Source organism: Mastigoproctus giganteus, chromosome 9, assembly GCF_048544385.1.
Source record: "Mastigoproctus giganteus isolate SK-2022 chromosome 9, ASM4854438v1, whole genome shotgun sequence".
In the NCBI taxonomy this organism is placed as follows: domain Eukaryota; kingdom Metazoa; phylum Arthropoda; class Arachnida; order Uropygi; family Thelyphonidae; genus Mastigoproctus; species Mastigoproctus giganteus.
In genome coordinates, this window is record NC_143583.1 from 144734092 (window position 1) to 144751883 (window position 17792).

General features: G+C 37.5%; 1 protein-coding gene across 1 annotated transcript in view; it reads left to right on the top strand.

The window, feature by feature from the left end:
* Positions 1-17792, top strand: part of LOC150080791 (dnaJ homolog subfamily C member 25 homolog) — a 140517-nt gene that overhangs the window by 99544 nt on the left and 23181 nt on the right. Inside the window, exon 10 of the mRNA XM_090381220.1 lies at positions 118-379. Within this exon, the coding sequence (XP_090237346.1) occupies positions 118-379 (262 nt within the window). The remainder of the gene's footprint in view (positions 1-117; positions 380-17792) is intronic.

Consider the following 17792-nt stretch of genomic DNA (forward strand, 5'->3'; position numbering starts at 1 on the left):
GTTATATGCTAAATGATATCAGTATTATTAATTAATAAATTGTAACAAATTATTAAAATCTGTAAAGCAATAATTGCAAAATTAATGTTTTTACTAATTGATTTTTTCCCCCCCCAGAGGAGGTTATTCCAGACCATCAGTTAAAGATGTCTTGTGGGTCCAACTTATACTCTTCCCCTATTCTTTATTTTCATACTTCCTGTGGAATATTACTTGGTTTTGGAAATTTACCATTCTTAGATATGAATATGGAAATGAAGAAAAATTGTATTTAATTAGAAAATTCTTGAAATGTTCAGAAGCCCAGTGGGAAGCTGTATCAGCTGCCGAAAAGGAAGAATTCTTGAATGGAAAATTGTGGATTAAGCAAAATTTTGAGGTAAATTTTATATTGTAAATTCTGATCAGAATTTTAGTAGTTGTGATATATTGTGCTGAACTGTGCTCAGCTAATTGATTGAGAGTTAGCCATAACATAAAGTTTTTGACAGGTGGGTGCAACACCATAAAATCTGCTCCTTGCCCCCTCTTTCTCAGAAAGGAGTGAATGATTAGTGGTTGGATTCAGTGTTGTCAGTTCAGTTTTGGCGTGAGTTGCATAACTAAATTACAATGCATGTATTTGTGTATAATTATGGTTTAATTTATTATGATGTTCTCTAGCAGTTGTAATAATGGGAAGCACAAAACATTCTCTTTTGAAGAAGAAAAGTTGGCATTTTAAAGTGACTTGATTCAGGAGAGCAGCAACCAAATTGGCAATTGAATACAATGTTGATAAGTGTACCATTATTGACATTTATTTAAAAAAAAATCATTTCATCTATTGATCAATGACTGACTAATGTAGAATGTAATGTGTAGAATGCTTAAACTGGGGAAAATCCTTTATTGCAAACTGCCTTATTTAACTGGTTCCTTCAAGAGTAATCGTGTAGAAGAGCAAAATATTTTTATTTACAAATTTCAAAAAGTGACAATTTCAAGGATAGGGTATTGACAAATTTGAAAAATGCTATGGAATTATATTTGAAGGTAGCAAAAGACTTTCTAGTGATGTTGCTCACTAGAACCCTTTCAGTTTAAATTTATTCAAAAAATAACCTGAGTTGGGTTTTTGTCTTGAACAAGTTTAACTTGCATTGCTGATGAGAGGTATCTTATTTCGTAAAGTTTTACTAAAGAAAACTTTAGTTTTCTTTAGTAAAACTAAAGCAGAGAGTGAGATTGATATGTACCTTGTTTAAAATTCCACTGGAAGCCACAAATTACATTTATTGGCAACAGGAAAATCACAGACCACACACCTTAAAAAACTATTCACTTCCTACAAAGGCCTCACAAGAAAGATTTGAAAAATATTAATTTTTCAAGTAAATAAAATAGATCACCAGTACTGAAATTACAAATGGCACCTTACAAGATGAAGAAATGGAAAATGGAAACGATAAAGAAGCTATTCAAGCAAATGTGGTGAAACATGAAGGATACACTTTTGTTTTAATGTATGTATTGAATAGGCTACAGAATGTCACCAGATCCTGCTTTATGTTAGTCTCTCAGACATGTTTTTAGAGAATTTTGGAAATGATTTCACTTTGAATTAGTTCCATCCACAAAAAGACATTTAAAAGAAATTGAAAATGCTGAAAAAGTTCTGCTGATTTTTGACAATTCACCAGATCATCCAGATATAGTGAAGTTGTGAAAGGATGATGGCAACATTGTAGCGATGTTTCTTTCTCATAACTGCATGAATGGACCAAAATATGATTTAGGCAAAACACAATATAGCTGAGTGATGAAGTACAGGAGTGCAGTAATGCATAATGCGTAGGTGTGTTTGAGTGGATGTGATTCAAGCCTGTGTGACTTCCAAATATGTTTAATGACTGTATTCATTGTCTTAATTGATTGTAAACTCCTCTGACATATGTAGAATGGTCATGCTGGAGTATAAACAAGAACATTATAAATCATAGTGCTGTGAAAATCTTTTTGTTCATATAGTAGTAAAAACTGAAGATATCACAACTGTATTAAAAGTTGCTAATGTTAAAAGATTATCCAAGAAGATGAAATAAGTTGAAGGAGTTGTTATAGTATGTAATAACTCTTTCCTGACTTTTTTTTTTTTTTTTTTTTGACTGGTGCAGGTGAGGAAAAGAAAAGGTACAATTCAAACAAATGTGGTGAAACATGAAGGTGCTCTTTTTGCATTTTAATGTATATATTAAATGGGTTACAGAAAATGACATCAGATCTTATTTTGTCAACTCTGTGAACAATGCTTTAGAAAAGAGATTAAGGAACCATAAATTTAGAATTTCTGTAAATAAAATAAAAAAATTTTTATTTTATTTATTTTAGCAAAAAAAAAAAATTTTTTTTTTGTATTCCCTGTTAAAATTCAGGGTGATTCTTGTAGATTTGATGTTGCTGAATTCAAATATGGCAACCATATTGCTGTAACAACCTCAATTTTAAGGGAGAAGGGATTAAAGTCAAAAGGTTTCTAGTAAAAAAGATTTCATATATTTTAAGAAAATGTTACATACAGTACTGAATATTGAACAATGGGTTTATTAACTTTATTCTATTTACAAAAATGCTTATCTGATAACAAAACACTTATTTTGTTGTGTTTTGCCTTTTATAATTGTCCATTGGTGTCTCCTGTATAAGATTCCTGCAGTAGTCTTCCAACATATTTGGACCCCATTTTCCCTGGTATCTTTTTTACCATTTGAAAAATATTTCAGTGAAACCTTTCACCTTGTTCATTGGAGACTGCTCCCAAGTTTTCAGGAAAAAAGTCTAAATGAGAATGTGGGAAATGAAGCTTTAATGACAGGTCTTAGTTTTTCATCTTTAACCTACGATATTTGAAAACTGAAGAGTGATGAGAACTTTTTAAGCACACATCTGATTTTTTGAACATATTTCCTATGAGAATCTGTCAATTATTTCAAGGAGGAAATTGATGCTGACCAGTGTAATCCTGCTAGCATTTTGGTTATTCAAACATCTTGAATTAGTTAGTTTGGATTACTTCAATTGCACAGTGTATGTTATGAGACTAACAAGAATATTTGCTATGTAGATTGATAATTTCTATATATAAAATGCATGTTCATGTTATAATCCTACTAACATTTTGGTAATCCAACCAGACTTTGAATTACAGGTGACCCACGCTTAACGCTGATCATTCGTTCCGGAAAAACAGAGCGCTAAGTGAATCCGCGCTAAGTGAGCGCCACTTTCCCATAAGGTAACATATGTATTTGTGAGCTGCGGTCGGTGCCATAGGATATTTCCTAATCAACAATAAACGGTAATGAAAAGATGCACAAATGTCGGTCAAAATATTTAATATTCAAATATTTGCACATATAAAATATTCTGCATTACATACGTATAATTATGTGGTAACTACTTGCGTATCAAAAGTAAACTTAAAATTCCAATTAAAATAATGAATTTAATTGATTTAATTTAATGGATGAATTTAATCATGGAAAATGTGTGGATTTTGAGTTGAACTTTGGCCCTCTTCCAAATAAACTAAAAGGGGTATTAATTTTAAATCCCCCGCAGCGTTACCACCCAACAATAAAGTCAACTGATCCTTCGCCGCTTTGAAATTTGGCATATTTTTTGTTCTTTCAATATGAAACTTCTTTTAGGCATTCGTTTCCACAAAAGTCCCACTTCATCTATGTTAAAAACTTGTTGAGAAGTATAACACATAATACCCCTCTTCAATAATTTTAACAAGTTCTTTTTTGAAAGTTTCGGCTCCTTGATCTGCACTAGCGGCTTCTCCCTGGATTTTAAATATATTCTACCAGCCCTTACCAGTTTTAAATGGTTCCACATTTTTTTTTTTTTTTTTTTTTAGGCGAGTTTTCTTCAGATCATCATATTGGCTAATCTCTTTCTCTCTCTCTCTCTCTCTCTCTCTCTCTCTCTTTTTTTTTTTAAATATTTAACTTAACTGACTTCTGCATTGGAATATTATCTTCAATAAAATTAGTCTTTCCATTTCAATCCTAATAGCCGTCCTAGTTTCTTGCAGTGGAACAGCTATCTTTGCCGCTGATAAAATTAATTTTTTATAATTGTTCTTACAGTTAAACTTGCAAGTCCTAAATTATGGCACACATCCGCTTGTCATTGACCGGAATCGATTCGCTTCAAAACGTCTAATTTAATTTTCAAATTCAGTCTTTTTCTTACATTTATAGTCTTCGTACTGCGCCCAGACGTTGCTTTTTCATTCCTGTCGGTCATTATTAGCTCTTCGAAAATATAACCGCATTGGTTGAATTAATTATGATACAATGTTCAAGTAAACTTTCCGTTACGCACGATGTCTAATACTGTACTGAGTGATGACTAGACTTCGGATAAATGCATATAACCCAAATATTACAAGCAATATATTTGATCATTTTTTAAGATGTTGATCTCGGAACTACGTAACAAGTCACTGTACTGCAATTAAATTAGCGTGCGAGAAAATTTCACTGAGCGTGGGAAAATTCTTCAAGTCGGCGTGGGAAACGTTTTAATGCTGTTTTGCTATTCATTTTCAAGCTATCGACTCCATCAAATGAAACGATTTCGTTAAATATATCAAAAATGTAATCTGTAAAAGAGCATTATAGTGATCTGTGACAGCGTTATAGTCAGATACGGGTTATAATATAAGAACAGCGTTATAGCGAATCAGCGTAAAGCAAACCGCGTTATAACGGGGGCCTGCTGTAGTTAGTTTGGATTACTGCAAATGCACATTATATGTTATGTGACTAACAAGGATATTTGCTTAAATCCAACCACAAATGGTCCTCACATTTAAGGTACAGTTGGTTTGTGGAATTTGCATCTCAAGTCAGAACACATTTTCTCATAAGAATGATGTTGAAAATTTATGTTCCCATAGGAATGTTAAACAACATTAAAGGTCATTTTTATAAAATGACCCTTAATATTGTACTTAAACAAAAATAAACATAAATATATATATATTTTTTTTATTTTAATAAGTATGCACTAATGACTTATAAAACTTCAAAAAAATTAGAAAGCCTAAAAAAAAAAATAAAGTTTTGCAGAATTAGAACACATCCCTTTTTTAAGATGCTTATAAAGACTCCTGCCCTTTCTTGAATTATTGCATTTTCTAGTTTGATCCTGAATCCAAATGGTAAAAAGTTTTTCAACATCAGCAATAAGCTGCTTGGTGATCACAGTTGCTTGCATTTGAGTAGAATCCTTAACATAATCCTTACCTTACCTTATATTTTGTGTTTGCAGTTGTCACCTTTTCTCATAGTGCTTAATTACATCAATCTTTATACAGGGTGTCTCAAAAATATTGGTACAAACATTTAGGGGAGGTGGGTAACATCTAACGGAATGTGAATCGCATAGGAACCCATAACCGGAAACGTCACGGGAAAGTAGTAGCAGAGGCACAATAAGCAGAAATGACACAAGACAGTAATTAGTGGCAAACATTTATTTGACATAATATTAACAATGGAGTACAAGATGGATGCATTTCATGACGTTACAACAGATGCTCGAAGGTTCTACCACGAGACGCGATGCATGCATGACACCAACGCAGCATGGATTGGCGGACACGGTCGAACATACCTGGAGTTTCTTTGACAGCAGCAGCGCAGACGAGTCTCGCCACAAGATCCATTTCTGTCTCCACAGGCGATTCATATACGATAGATTTGAGGGCCCCCTACAGAAAAAAATCAAGGTTCGATAAATCAGGCAACGGGTCCACCACAGTCAATCCATCGACGCCCAAAACGCCTGTTCAAATGGTCACGAACACACCTTCCATAATGGGCAGGCGCCCCGTCATGTTGAAACCAAATGTTGCATCTCACATTTGCTGGAACATCATCAAGTAACCCTGGTAGAACTTGTTCAAGAAAGATCCAATATTTAGCGGAGTTCGTGCGGGATGGTAACAGGTATGGGCCGACTAAGCAATCACCAACCATACCTTGCCCACACATTTATTGCAAAACGATGTTGTGCGGTGCACACTGTGTGGGCCCTCTGCTAATCCATACACTAGGTGCATGTCTACCAGCTCACAGTTCGTATATCGATACATGATCTTTGTGCGGTGACTACTGCTTGAATGAGTAAACCAAAAATTTTCCCTCTCGCGAACTGAAGAACAGCGCTGTGTACTGACTTACGGTGACGTTTCCGGTTATGGATTCCTATGCAATTCACATTCCTTTAGATGTTATCTACCTCCCCTAAACATTTGTACCAATATTTTTGAGACACCATGTATATCAGATTTTAAATTAAATTTAAAAAATAAACATAACTAGTGTAACCTTTTTTTCTCCTTTCATTTACTTATTCCTTTCAGGTATTTACCAAAACTCTCTTTAAATTTCCAACCACCACAAGAGTAGATGGGAGTTTAATCTAACAGTCAATTACTCTTTGGCTAAAGGAAAATTTGTAGACTTCCAGTCTACAATCATCCTTCTCTCAATTTTTAAATTTATTCCTCCTTTGTATATGTGATGTGACTAAGCATAAATATTCCCTCAGCATTTAGTTTACTCAAACCTTTTAGAACTCTAAACATCTTGATTAGCTCACTCTTGATAAGAATATTCATTTGTGCCTCTAACTAATCTGATCACTCTTCTTAGTACCCTTTCCAATAGGTCCACATCTTTCCTAATACAGGGTTTATAAAGCTGTATGCAGTATTCAAGCTAACCATTGCATTTGTTTAATGAAATGATCACTTCTTTATCTGTACTGACAAAGAATTTGAATTCAGATGATGGGAACATCACTCGAATCCAAGGATATTAATAGTAATCGTGGCATTGTGATGCAAGAAAGCAAGTGTATGAGCTTATGTAGGATCAGCCAAAAAAAGAAAAAAAAAAAAATTCACACAACCATTCTCTCTAAATGTTTGTCCAGTTCCTCCTTAAATTTATTTAGCCTATCAACTTCCATGACAGATGGAAGTTTGTTCCAGCAATTAACCACCCGTTGGCTAAAGGAAATTTGCACACATCTATTCTACAGCTGTCTTTCCTCAATTTGAATTTTTGCCCCTTTAGGTTTGTAATCTGAACAAGTGGATTATTATTGTTATTATTATTATTATGTCTAAGGTGGCACCTAGACTTCTATCTTTCTCCACCTGATAAACTGAATTTGTGCAGAACCTCTGCAAAACAGACCTGTATGGCAGGTCTCTTCACCACCAGGGAGCAGCTGGCACCTGCACAGCTGCTCCCTAATGGCCGCCCATAGTCACTTGGTACTGGGCCTGGTCTGCTATTTTAACACAGCTTCATGCACAAAAATCCTGCACCCACCGGAAGTAGTGCCAACAATCCCGCTCCCAGGCTGCCCACACTTTGAGAGCCAGCAAAAAAAAAATAATAATAATAAAAAAAAAAAAAATAAAAAAAAATTACACACAATATAAACAAACAAAAAAAAAAACAAAACAATCAAAGTATATATAACCAAATCTTAATTAGCAAGCATTAGATTATTCCAATGTCTTTTCCGTTGAAAAACAGTTACACAGAACTCTTGCAGTGCTTGAAATTTATCCTGATTAGCAATAAGATCACTTTCACAGCTTCTAACTAAATTACCAATCTTCACTTTTAGCCTTTCTCTAAGTTCAACATACAAACTACAATCATATAATAAATGACTCCAGGTCTCAGGTTGACCGTAAGTACATAAAGGAGAACTGACTAGACCAAAGTAATGTAGTTTAAAATTTAATGACCCATGGCCAGTTAAAATAAACAATGTTACCATAGAAGGAAAAACCATTTGTTGTTGCTATCATAAGTAAATGTAACTGTTGGAATGAACAATCTAGTCACCTCCCCAGTTACACTATGATCCCATCTCTGTTGCCACATACCAATCAACTGTGTTAGAACATTTTTCTTAGCTTTAGCTATCTATATAGTGACATCAGATGTAATATTCATGAAAGAAACAACTATGCCTTTTTTAAGTAATAACAAAGGTCCGATACACAATGTACAAGTCTAGAGGCAAATGCCCGGCCAAAACCTGCATAACATTCGTTGAGACTGTTCTGCACAAACTGGAAATAACATAAAACATTGAGCGCTGAATTGATAACAATTTCTGTTTAAATTTAACATTAGTAACTCTGAAGTACCATGCTGATGCTTCGTACGCAGCTATTGGGTAAGAAGCCTTGTAGTATAAATTTAAAGCTCTCCTTTTCAACCTACAATCTTGACCTACTTAATTGAATTATTGCTGCACTAAATTTTTTAACTTTTTCATGTAATTTAAATGTGGAAAAAACGATAATCTATCATCAATTCTTATACCTAGATATTTCACCTCGGATACTAGGGGAATCTGCCTCCCCTTGATTAAATCTTTTGGTGGTCATGCATAATTTAGTTTCCCTTTAAGAAGCATCATAACAGTTTTAGTTGTAGATATCAATAGTTTATGCAGATCAGCTCATGACACTAGACTTTCTAATACCTGGGCCACTCTTATTTCAAGCACAGACCTGGATTTACCAGTAACACATAAAACCAAATCATCTGCATAAGCAATTTTATGCAGATTTTCAACTGATTGTTCTAGCTATAAATTAAGTACTAAGTTCTTAAAAAGTGGGCCCAATACAGACCCCCCTGAGGACACCCTCTCAAAAGATTCCTATTAAACTGTAGATGCTTAGCTTTGAGTATAATTTTCCTACCATATAAATAACTCTGTATTGTTCTATACAATAAGTCTGGACATTGCATACCCCTTAATGCAGACAGAATACTCTCATGCCACACCATGCCAAAATCTCCAGTAAAATCTATAAAGATGGCTAACACATACTTATCCTCTGCCTGGTTGGTGAAATTCATGAGATCATTAATGGCATCCTCCGTAGAATCCCCTCTCTTGAAACCATACTGATAAGGCAGGGTGACACCATTTTTATCCCTGACTTGGTTCAGTCTTAAAAATAACAATCTTTCAAAAACTTTGCCAAGACTAGCCAATATAGAAATAGTGAAATTGTTCTATATCCTCTTGGGTCATTTGATTTTTTACCCGGCTTAACTAACAGCTTGATCAAACCAACTTTCCAGATCCCAGGAAAGATACCTTGAAGTAAGCATTTATTATATAAGTTTAACAAGATGTTAGGATAAATCTCAAACACTTTAAGAACAGCGATATTCTCTACTAAATCGATCCCCAGAGCTTTGGAAATGTTAATTTTCTTAGAAACGACTCTCAATTCCTCTAAAGTAAATGAGCTAATATCAACAGACCCAAGATATGTTACATTAGAGTCCTTGATACCTTCTTGCTCTGTTGTCTCCCCCCTTCTTCCTCATGAGGAAACAACTCCAATGTTATTGCCTGCACTGTTGTAATCCAATCAGTTGTTTCCACACCATTGATGATTACTGTATTCATTATCTCTCCAGGCCTTACTTTATTCATACTTAGTTTATAAATTAATCCCCAAGGATCTGTATTGCCCACACTAGTAACTAAATTTCTCCAAGCCTTTAATTTACTCTCATAAATAGCCCTATAATAAATTTTCTTTTTATTCCTATAACATGCATGATAAAATTGAGCCTCATTCAGTCCCCACTGCCTATACCTCTGATATGCCTTACTACATAAAAATACTTCTTTCCTTAACCTGGATAATTCCGCATTCCACCAATTAACAACTCGCCTCTTAACTCATTGTCTTCTTGAGGCACAACTGAAGGCTCTAAGCAATGAAGACTGAATGAAAGCAGCATACTCGCAAGCATTTAAAAAATTCAAATTAACCATATTGTTTCCTGAAAAATCTAAAGCCACTGACCGTGCAAAACTTCTTATAAGTAAATCTAGTTAATTCAAAATTATCAAAATCTAAAGTAGTATTTAAATAAGCCAAATTAATATGAAAAACCAAAGATCTATGATCACTATTCGTATAATTAACAGTCAACCTTTGAACAATTGGAAGAATCCCATTAGAATTCAGCGTGCTCAACCCATTCAAGGCCTTATATACGTCAATCAGATCACCTCGCAGGTGCCTAGTCTCCAGCCACTGCAGTTTGCAGAACTTAAGCCTCTCTTGGTAAGAGGATCCCTTCATTCCCTTCACCAATCTTGTTGCCCTTCTCTGTACACGCTCAAGCAAATCTACATCCTTCCTAAAATTAGGCCTCCAGACCTGTATGCAGTACTCAAGACGTGGCCTGACCATTGTCTTATACAGAGGGACAATCACCTCCTTTTCCCTGCTAGCAAAATTCCTGTATATCATTGACAAAACCACATGACCTGCTCTGGCAGCCTGTCTGCATTGCTCAGAAAACTTCATATCTGACTGCACAATTACTCCCAGGTATTTTTCATTTTCTACCACCTTAAGTGTAGTACCACACAGTTGGTACATTCCTCTGGGGTTACTTCTACCCATCTGCGGTACTTTCCATTTGTCAATGTTAAACTTCAGTTGCCACTTCTCAGCCCATCTTCCCACATTTTCTAGATCCTTTGCAGTAGCACACTGCCATTACTGTCATTAACAACCCAGCCGACCTTTGTATCATCTGCAAACTTTGGCACTAAGCCTGATATACCTTCATCAATATCATTGATAAATATACAAAACAACAGTGGACCCAACACCGAACCCTATGGGACTCCACTAATAACATTGGTCCATGAAGAGTAATGCCCATTGATTACCACCCTCTGTCTTCTCCCACTCAACCATCCTTTTATCCATTGTAGCAACTTACCCTTAATACCATTTTGCTCCAATTTGTACAGTAGTCTTCCATGCGCAACAGTGTCAAAAGCTTGCCTGAAATCCAAGTATATGATACCAAAATTATTTTTTGCATCCAGTTCCTTTTTGACAACATCATAATATCCAATCAAATTTGTCAGACAAGACTTTCCTTTAACAAACCCATGCTGTGTCTGAATTATTGCTGCATTCTTGTCTAGATGATCCTGCAATGCATCTTTAACCAGTGACTCCATTATCTTACCCGGAACAGAAGTTAAACTAACTGGTTTGTAATTACTCGTGTCACCCTTCGAACCCCCTTTGTGAATTGGGGATACATTTGCACATCTCCAGTCCCTGGGGACCTCCCCGAGTTCAAGGATGCTCTCATAATTATGGCTAAGGGTTTGCTTACTTCCTTTGCCACCACCTTTAATATAACTGGATAGATCCCATCCACACCAGGTGCCTTTCTTATGTTTAACTTCAACAATTTCTCCTCCACTTTGCTGTCAGTTATAACAAAATCTTTAGCTTCTTCCTTCGTTATAATTGGATAAATCTTCTCAGTTCCTGGTCCTGTTTTAGGGTCCATAGTCTAACGAAGGACCCTTATAATGTCACTCGGTTGTCTGTCTGTTCATCCGTTTGTCACAGCGTTGTATCTCTGGAACGCTCAACCTATTGACTTGAAATTTTGCATACATTTGTACATCATGTGTGCCAACATAACGACATATTGATCATTGTTGACAAAAATTTTCCTGAGAAATGGTGAGGTAATATGTGTGTGGTGAAATGTTGTCAACAACCTATAGCTTATTATACACCATTGGATAAATCCTGTAAGTTTAAAATATTTTTAAAATTAAAAATGGCGGCACCAGACAGGAAAATATAAGTAATTTTAGTGTCCCCCTCCCCTCTGTTTCCGTCACTAATGCAGCTAAAAATTTAAAAATCACATTAGCTATGTAATGCATAGCTAATATGATTTTTAAATAGCGCGCACACTCTTCAAGTATTAGCGGGGTCCTCCCCCTAAACCTCGAGGTGCTCTGTTGCAGACTCAACCATCTCCATGCCAAAGGAATACCAGCGAACATTGAAGGCTTCCACCTGGACTTGGCAAACAGCAGCAGAGTTGAAAAACAGTGGCTTGCAGCTCACCTGGTGTGGGCAGAACAGGTGGCCTGCCTCATGTAAAGGTGAGGAGATTTATACCTCTTGTCAGTAAACCCTATCCTACAGCCCCCTCGTGGTTCAACCCAGGGCGGAACACGACACTCCTACTAACGGGCCATGGTCCAATAAAAGCAAAACTAAGTGCACTGGGTATTATAAATGACCCCAGCTGCCACTGTGGGGAGCAGAGACCTGGAAGCATATAATGTATGGTTGTGAAAAATATGAGGACCTCAGATGCCACCTCATTACAAGAATAATCATTCTACTGTTGCCATTCGTAGCAAGCAGATGTGCCTATTAGAACTCCTCATAGATCCAGTACAGAAGTATAGATAAGAGGGGATTACAGCATGATTTCAGAGCTTATTTAGTATATTCTAAAGTTTATTTTAATAAATTTTTTTTCTTTTCCTGTAATAGATTAATTTTTTTTTTAATATAAATATAATTCACTATCCTTTACTAGTCTATTAACACGGTACTTGAAGATCTCTGAAACTTCGCATTGTCATATAAATATAATTATTTGAAAGTTTTTTTTATTAATAATTAGTAAATTTTATAATGGTTATTACAAGATCCGACTTGAACACTTCGTCAGGGGTACCATAACTCATACAGAAATAGCTGACGGCGATTCCTGGGTGAGTCATGATTTTATCCCTTGCAGAACCTGTGGCATGTATTCCAAGGTCGACCTAGTAGATAATCCTAGCTCGCTTGGAGATTCTTTTCTTTGTCACCATTGTAAGGAGTGCAAAGAACTTAAGTTACAATTTGGTACATTGCTAGAACACTTTGTCACTGAAAAAAACAGGTGCTTGCCTTCGAGAATAATGTAACTGGGAGCTCATCAGGGACTCAAGGCTCCAGCAACATACCAAGTGATTCATTCCCAATTCGGGCCCCAGAACAGAATAACCAGGTGCAAACTACTCGGGTTTGAAAGGACTTAGTTTTATTATGGGTCAGGGAAAGTCATTGTCAGGGAAACGGGAAATATTTTTTGTAATAAGGATAGGTGGACTAGAACCAGGGTATGTCTTCCAGGAGCAACAATTAATGATGTCACCAACAGATTTTCAGATTTTAAGGGGGGTAAAGAGAATTTTTTTTTTTTTTTTTATGAGAACCCCAAACACGAGAGGTATTAGAACCTATAGTACTTAGTACCATGCTTGGGTTGGAGGTTGAGAAGACGAAAGAAGATATTTGTTGACATTGGACTTGAACTTTTGTAGATTGTAATTTTCAGGAAATACGTATGAAGGGAGGTTGTTCCAGAAAACGGCAGTTGAATGAATAAATGAGGAAGATGAAAAGTTGGTTCTGTGGGTTTGAAGTTGGACAGTAAATGGATGTTGGCTGGTGGCGGCACGTGTTCGGACTGTTTTGAAAGAGAGAGCAGGAATTATAGAAGCCAATTCAGAAGAACAGTGCCCATGGAAGTATCTGTAGAAGAGGCATGCAGCAGAAACAGTACGTCTATGAGAAAGCGAGTGGAGAGACTCTGTTAGAGATGAATCATTAATTAACCTAACTGCCCTGTTCTGAATGGAATCAAGAAGCCTGAGAGAGGTTTTGGGGGCACCACCCCAGATGTGAGAACAATATTCCATGGCAGGGCGGATTTGCGATTTATACAGAGTGAGCAGCTGTTTGGAAGAAAAGTAACGCCGAGAGCGAAAGAGAAAACCAAGTTTTTTAGATGCAGAGGAAGCAATATTTGTGCTTGTGCCAAGAGAGATTAGAAGTCAGGGTAATCCCCAAAAGAGATATATCATTTTGCCTAGAAATCGGAGTGTCACTAAAGATAGGAGCATAGGAGCAGAAGAAACCTTTTTGCGAGATATAAGACAAGACTGAGTTTTAGAAGGGTTGAAATCAACTAAGTTGTCTTTGCCCCACTGGAGAATTACCTGAAGATTGGCATTTAAGGAATTGGCAGCAGATTTTCGAGAACTTGAAGCTGATTGAGCAGGACAAGGTTTCTCAAAATGGAAAGTTGAATGCAATGTGCTATCATCGGCAAAACTATGGATAGGATTTCCAGTCAATGGAAGAAGGTCATTGATATACAAGAGGAAAAGAGTGGGGGAAAGAACTGAACCTTGGGGGACACCGGCATTAGTGGAGAAGTTAGAAGACAGAGAGCCATCTACCATCACCCTCAGTGAGCGATCAGAGGGAAACTGGATAACCAATTACTAAAAACAGTTGGCAAACCATAAGATGGAAGCTTGTTTAGAAGACCTTTATGCCAAACACGATCAAAAGCCTTTGAGATGTCAAGAGCAACTACTTGTGTTTCACCGAACCTTTCCATTGAATTAGTCCATAAATGGGTAACATAAGCCAGAATATCACCAGTGGATCGACACTGACGGAATCCATACTGGCGATCGTTGATCAGACGGAAAGTTTCTAGGTAGTTTAAGAGTTGGCGATTAATTGATTTCTCCATTACTTTAGAAAGAGTTGAAGTAATTGCAATGGGACGATAATTGGATGGGAGGGATTTGCCACCCTTTTTAGGAACTGGCTGGATATGAGCAAATTTCCAAGCAGAAGGAAAAACACCTTTGGAATAAGAAAGTGAAAAAAGGCAGCAAAGAATAGGAGTAAGTTCAGGAGCACAGGTTTTGAGAACAAGTGGAGAGATACCATCAGGACCTAGAGCTTTCTTAGCATCAAGATTCATCAAAATCCTTCTGATATCCTTTTGACGGAAGACCACAGGAGGCATTGAATGGAGCGTGTTAGGAATGGTGGGAGGTGTTTTACCAAGATCATTAATACATGAGCTGGAAGAAAAATGGGATGTTAGCAGGTCAGCTTTATCCTTGGCTGAAGTGCAACAGAACCATCTGGTTTGGACAGAGGTGGGAGCAGAGATGGGCAAAAGTTGCGGCCAATAGCTTTGGCAAGAGACCAGAATGCTCGGCTACCATTAGGGCAAGAAGCAAGTTTTCTACTCTTAGCCTGTTCAAACTCTAGTTTGGACTGATTAATAACTGCTTTGCAATTGTTGCGAGCTTTGGTGTAGGCAGAAAATGAAACTGAAGAATTAGAAACAAGCCAATTACGATATGCAACATTCTTCTCTTGGACAGCCTTAGCACATTTATTGGAAAACCAAGGTTTAGATAAAGGACGAGATTTTAAAGTGGAGTGTGGGATAAAGGATTCCATTCGTGCAAGAATAATTTCACTGACACGATCTGAGCAAATGTTGACATCAGAAGTTTTGAAACAGTAATCAGACCAAGATAAAGAAGAAAAGAAGTCTCGTAGGTCATCCCATTTTGCATTCTTGTAATGCCAAACAATACGAGGTTGGGAATAGCCATGAGATAAAGGTTCCATTGGAGAAGAGACAATCATCAAGTTGTGATCTTAAGTGCCTAAAGGACCTCTCACTTCGACCTTGTACTTAGAAGGGTTGTTTGTGTTGTTTGTGAGAAAAAGATCAAGCGTATTGGCTGTATGATTAGGATTGTCCGGTATTCTTGTAGGTAAATGAACAATCTGTGCTAGGTCATTAGTAATTGCAAAAGCCTCAGCATCTCGACCTGCTGGGTTGGTGTGACTAGAAAATGGAAGCCAGCTGGAGTTGTGAACGTTAAAATCACCAAGGAAAATTACCTCACTGTTAGGAAAGTTGGACTGGAGAAAGTCAAGTTGCAAAGAGAGGAAGTCAAAGAGCTCCAAGTGATTAGTGGAGTTGGGAGAACGGTAGAGACAACAGATGAATTTGACACAATGAGGTAGAGAGATTTTAAGCCAGAGAAGATCAAAGAGAGGAGATTCCAAATTGCCAAGTCTCTGACAGGGAATATCAGAACGGACATATGCAAGTACCACCTTTGAGGCGAAAGGAATCATACAGCAAATAATTTGGACATCTGAGATGAGAAGTAGTTGAATCAACTGATAACTGAGATTCAGTCAGAAAAAGTACATGGGGTTTGGAAGACCGCAAGTGGAAATGGACATCGTTGAGATTGGAACTGAGACCACGTATATTTGTGAAATGAATTAGGAAGTCCTTGGGAGGTTTAGATCTTTTTGCAGATAAGCTTGCTCTATTATTTTGACAATTCATGATGTATTCAATGGTAAGAAAAAGTGGGTGGGACATGCTGTATGAAGTAATGAAATTTTTGGATATGGCGTACATGTGGTAAGAATATACCCAGATCCTTGACATAACGTGGCCTCGACAATGCCCCCCCCTTCCTACTCACTACTCGGACTCCCTCCAGTCACTATCTGACAGAGTAGAGGTAGCAAGATTATACACCAGCTGATCCGGAAGCCTCCTAGAGAGTTACCAATAGGTTTGGTCCGGTGTACTATCTAGCGGCCGGCCTGCGAACACCGTTTTAGAGCTGTACCCTCGAAATGTAAGGAATATTGGATCTCGCCACGACATTCATCATAACCTCAAAAATCATCAATCATACTGCATGATGGAAGAGATAGGGAAGGGTTGGCCGGAACTTAGCTCTAGAGACTAAACATGGGTTCCACCACTTCAAGCCTCCAATAAGCAAAGTGGTGGTATCACCGGTTGATGAGAGTCATCTACCACCTAGTACTGCCTGGTAACATAGAGGGGCGGCGTTTCTCCATGTGGTGTGGGCGCCACACCTCGACCCCTGCTTACATTGGTTCACACCTGGGTGGTCACCCACCATGTACTTGTGCATGGAGGTTATACCCAGGATTACTAACAGTCCCATCGTGAAGGTGCAAGCAGAGGATTTGGCTGTCATAGACCATCTGGACTTCGCCGAAATTGGGTCCACTTGACTTAAGTGTCACCCGAATATCAGTTCCATCAGCGTTTTAGACTCCCAGGTAGCAAGAACAGCTTGTCTGGCATATCTGAGAGAATGTCTGTGACAACCTCAAGGACCAGGTTGTGGGGACTAATGACATTAAGCATACACGAACTAACAATTTGTTAGACAAATATAGGACCATGCTGAAGAAATGCCGCGAGTTAGGTCACAATGTCTGTGTCTGCAATTCGGCCCAGGCATGATAAGAGGGATTTTATGCTGAAAGCCTTGTGGATTAACTCAAGACTTGAAGGACTCTGCGAGATTTTTTGCGAGAAATTTCTATCTGTTTGACCCGCACTTGTAGGTAGAAGGAATCTGTTTTGTAGCGACGAGATACATTTAAACAAAGGTGATGCAAGAGTTTATTCTTATTAGCCATATGGTGCAAGGAAGCCTGAGGCTTATGCAGGACCAGCCAAAAAAAATTTCTGAGTTACCCTGTGTGTGTGTGTGTGTGTGTGTGTGTGTGTGTGTGTGTGTGTGTGTGTGTGTGTGTGTGTGAGAGTGAGAGAGAGAGAGAGAGAGAGAGAGAGAGAGAAGGAAATCACCAAGAAAGAGAAGAATGATGATATCCAGCTAAGGACCCTGGGTGCGCCAAGCCCATACTCACCAGATTTAAGCCCCTGGGTTTTAGCCAGTATTATTGAGGATACATTAAAGGTTCATGGAAACTGCTAGTTTGCGGGGGGGGGGGGGGGGAACAAGGGTAATATAGATACGCGTTTATCTGATAATATTGGTCAAATTAATGCTTGCACATACCTCTAATTTTTGTTTGTTATCACAACAGAACATGTTAGTAAGATGTTCTGAGGGCAGAAACGTTTCAAATGAGTGGGCAACTAATACCAGGGAAGCGAGCTTAAATAACTTTAAGAGGTGTGTCAGGGTAGTTAACT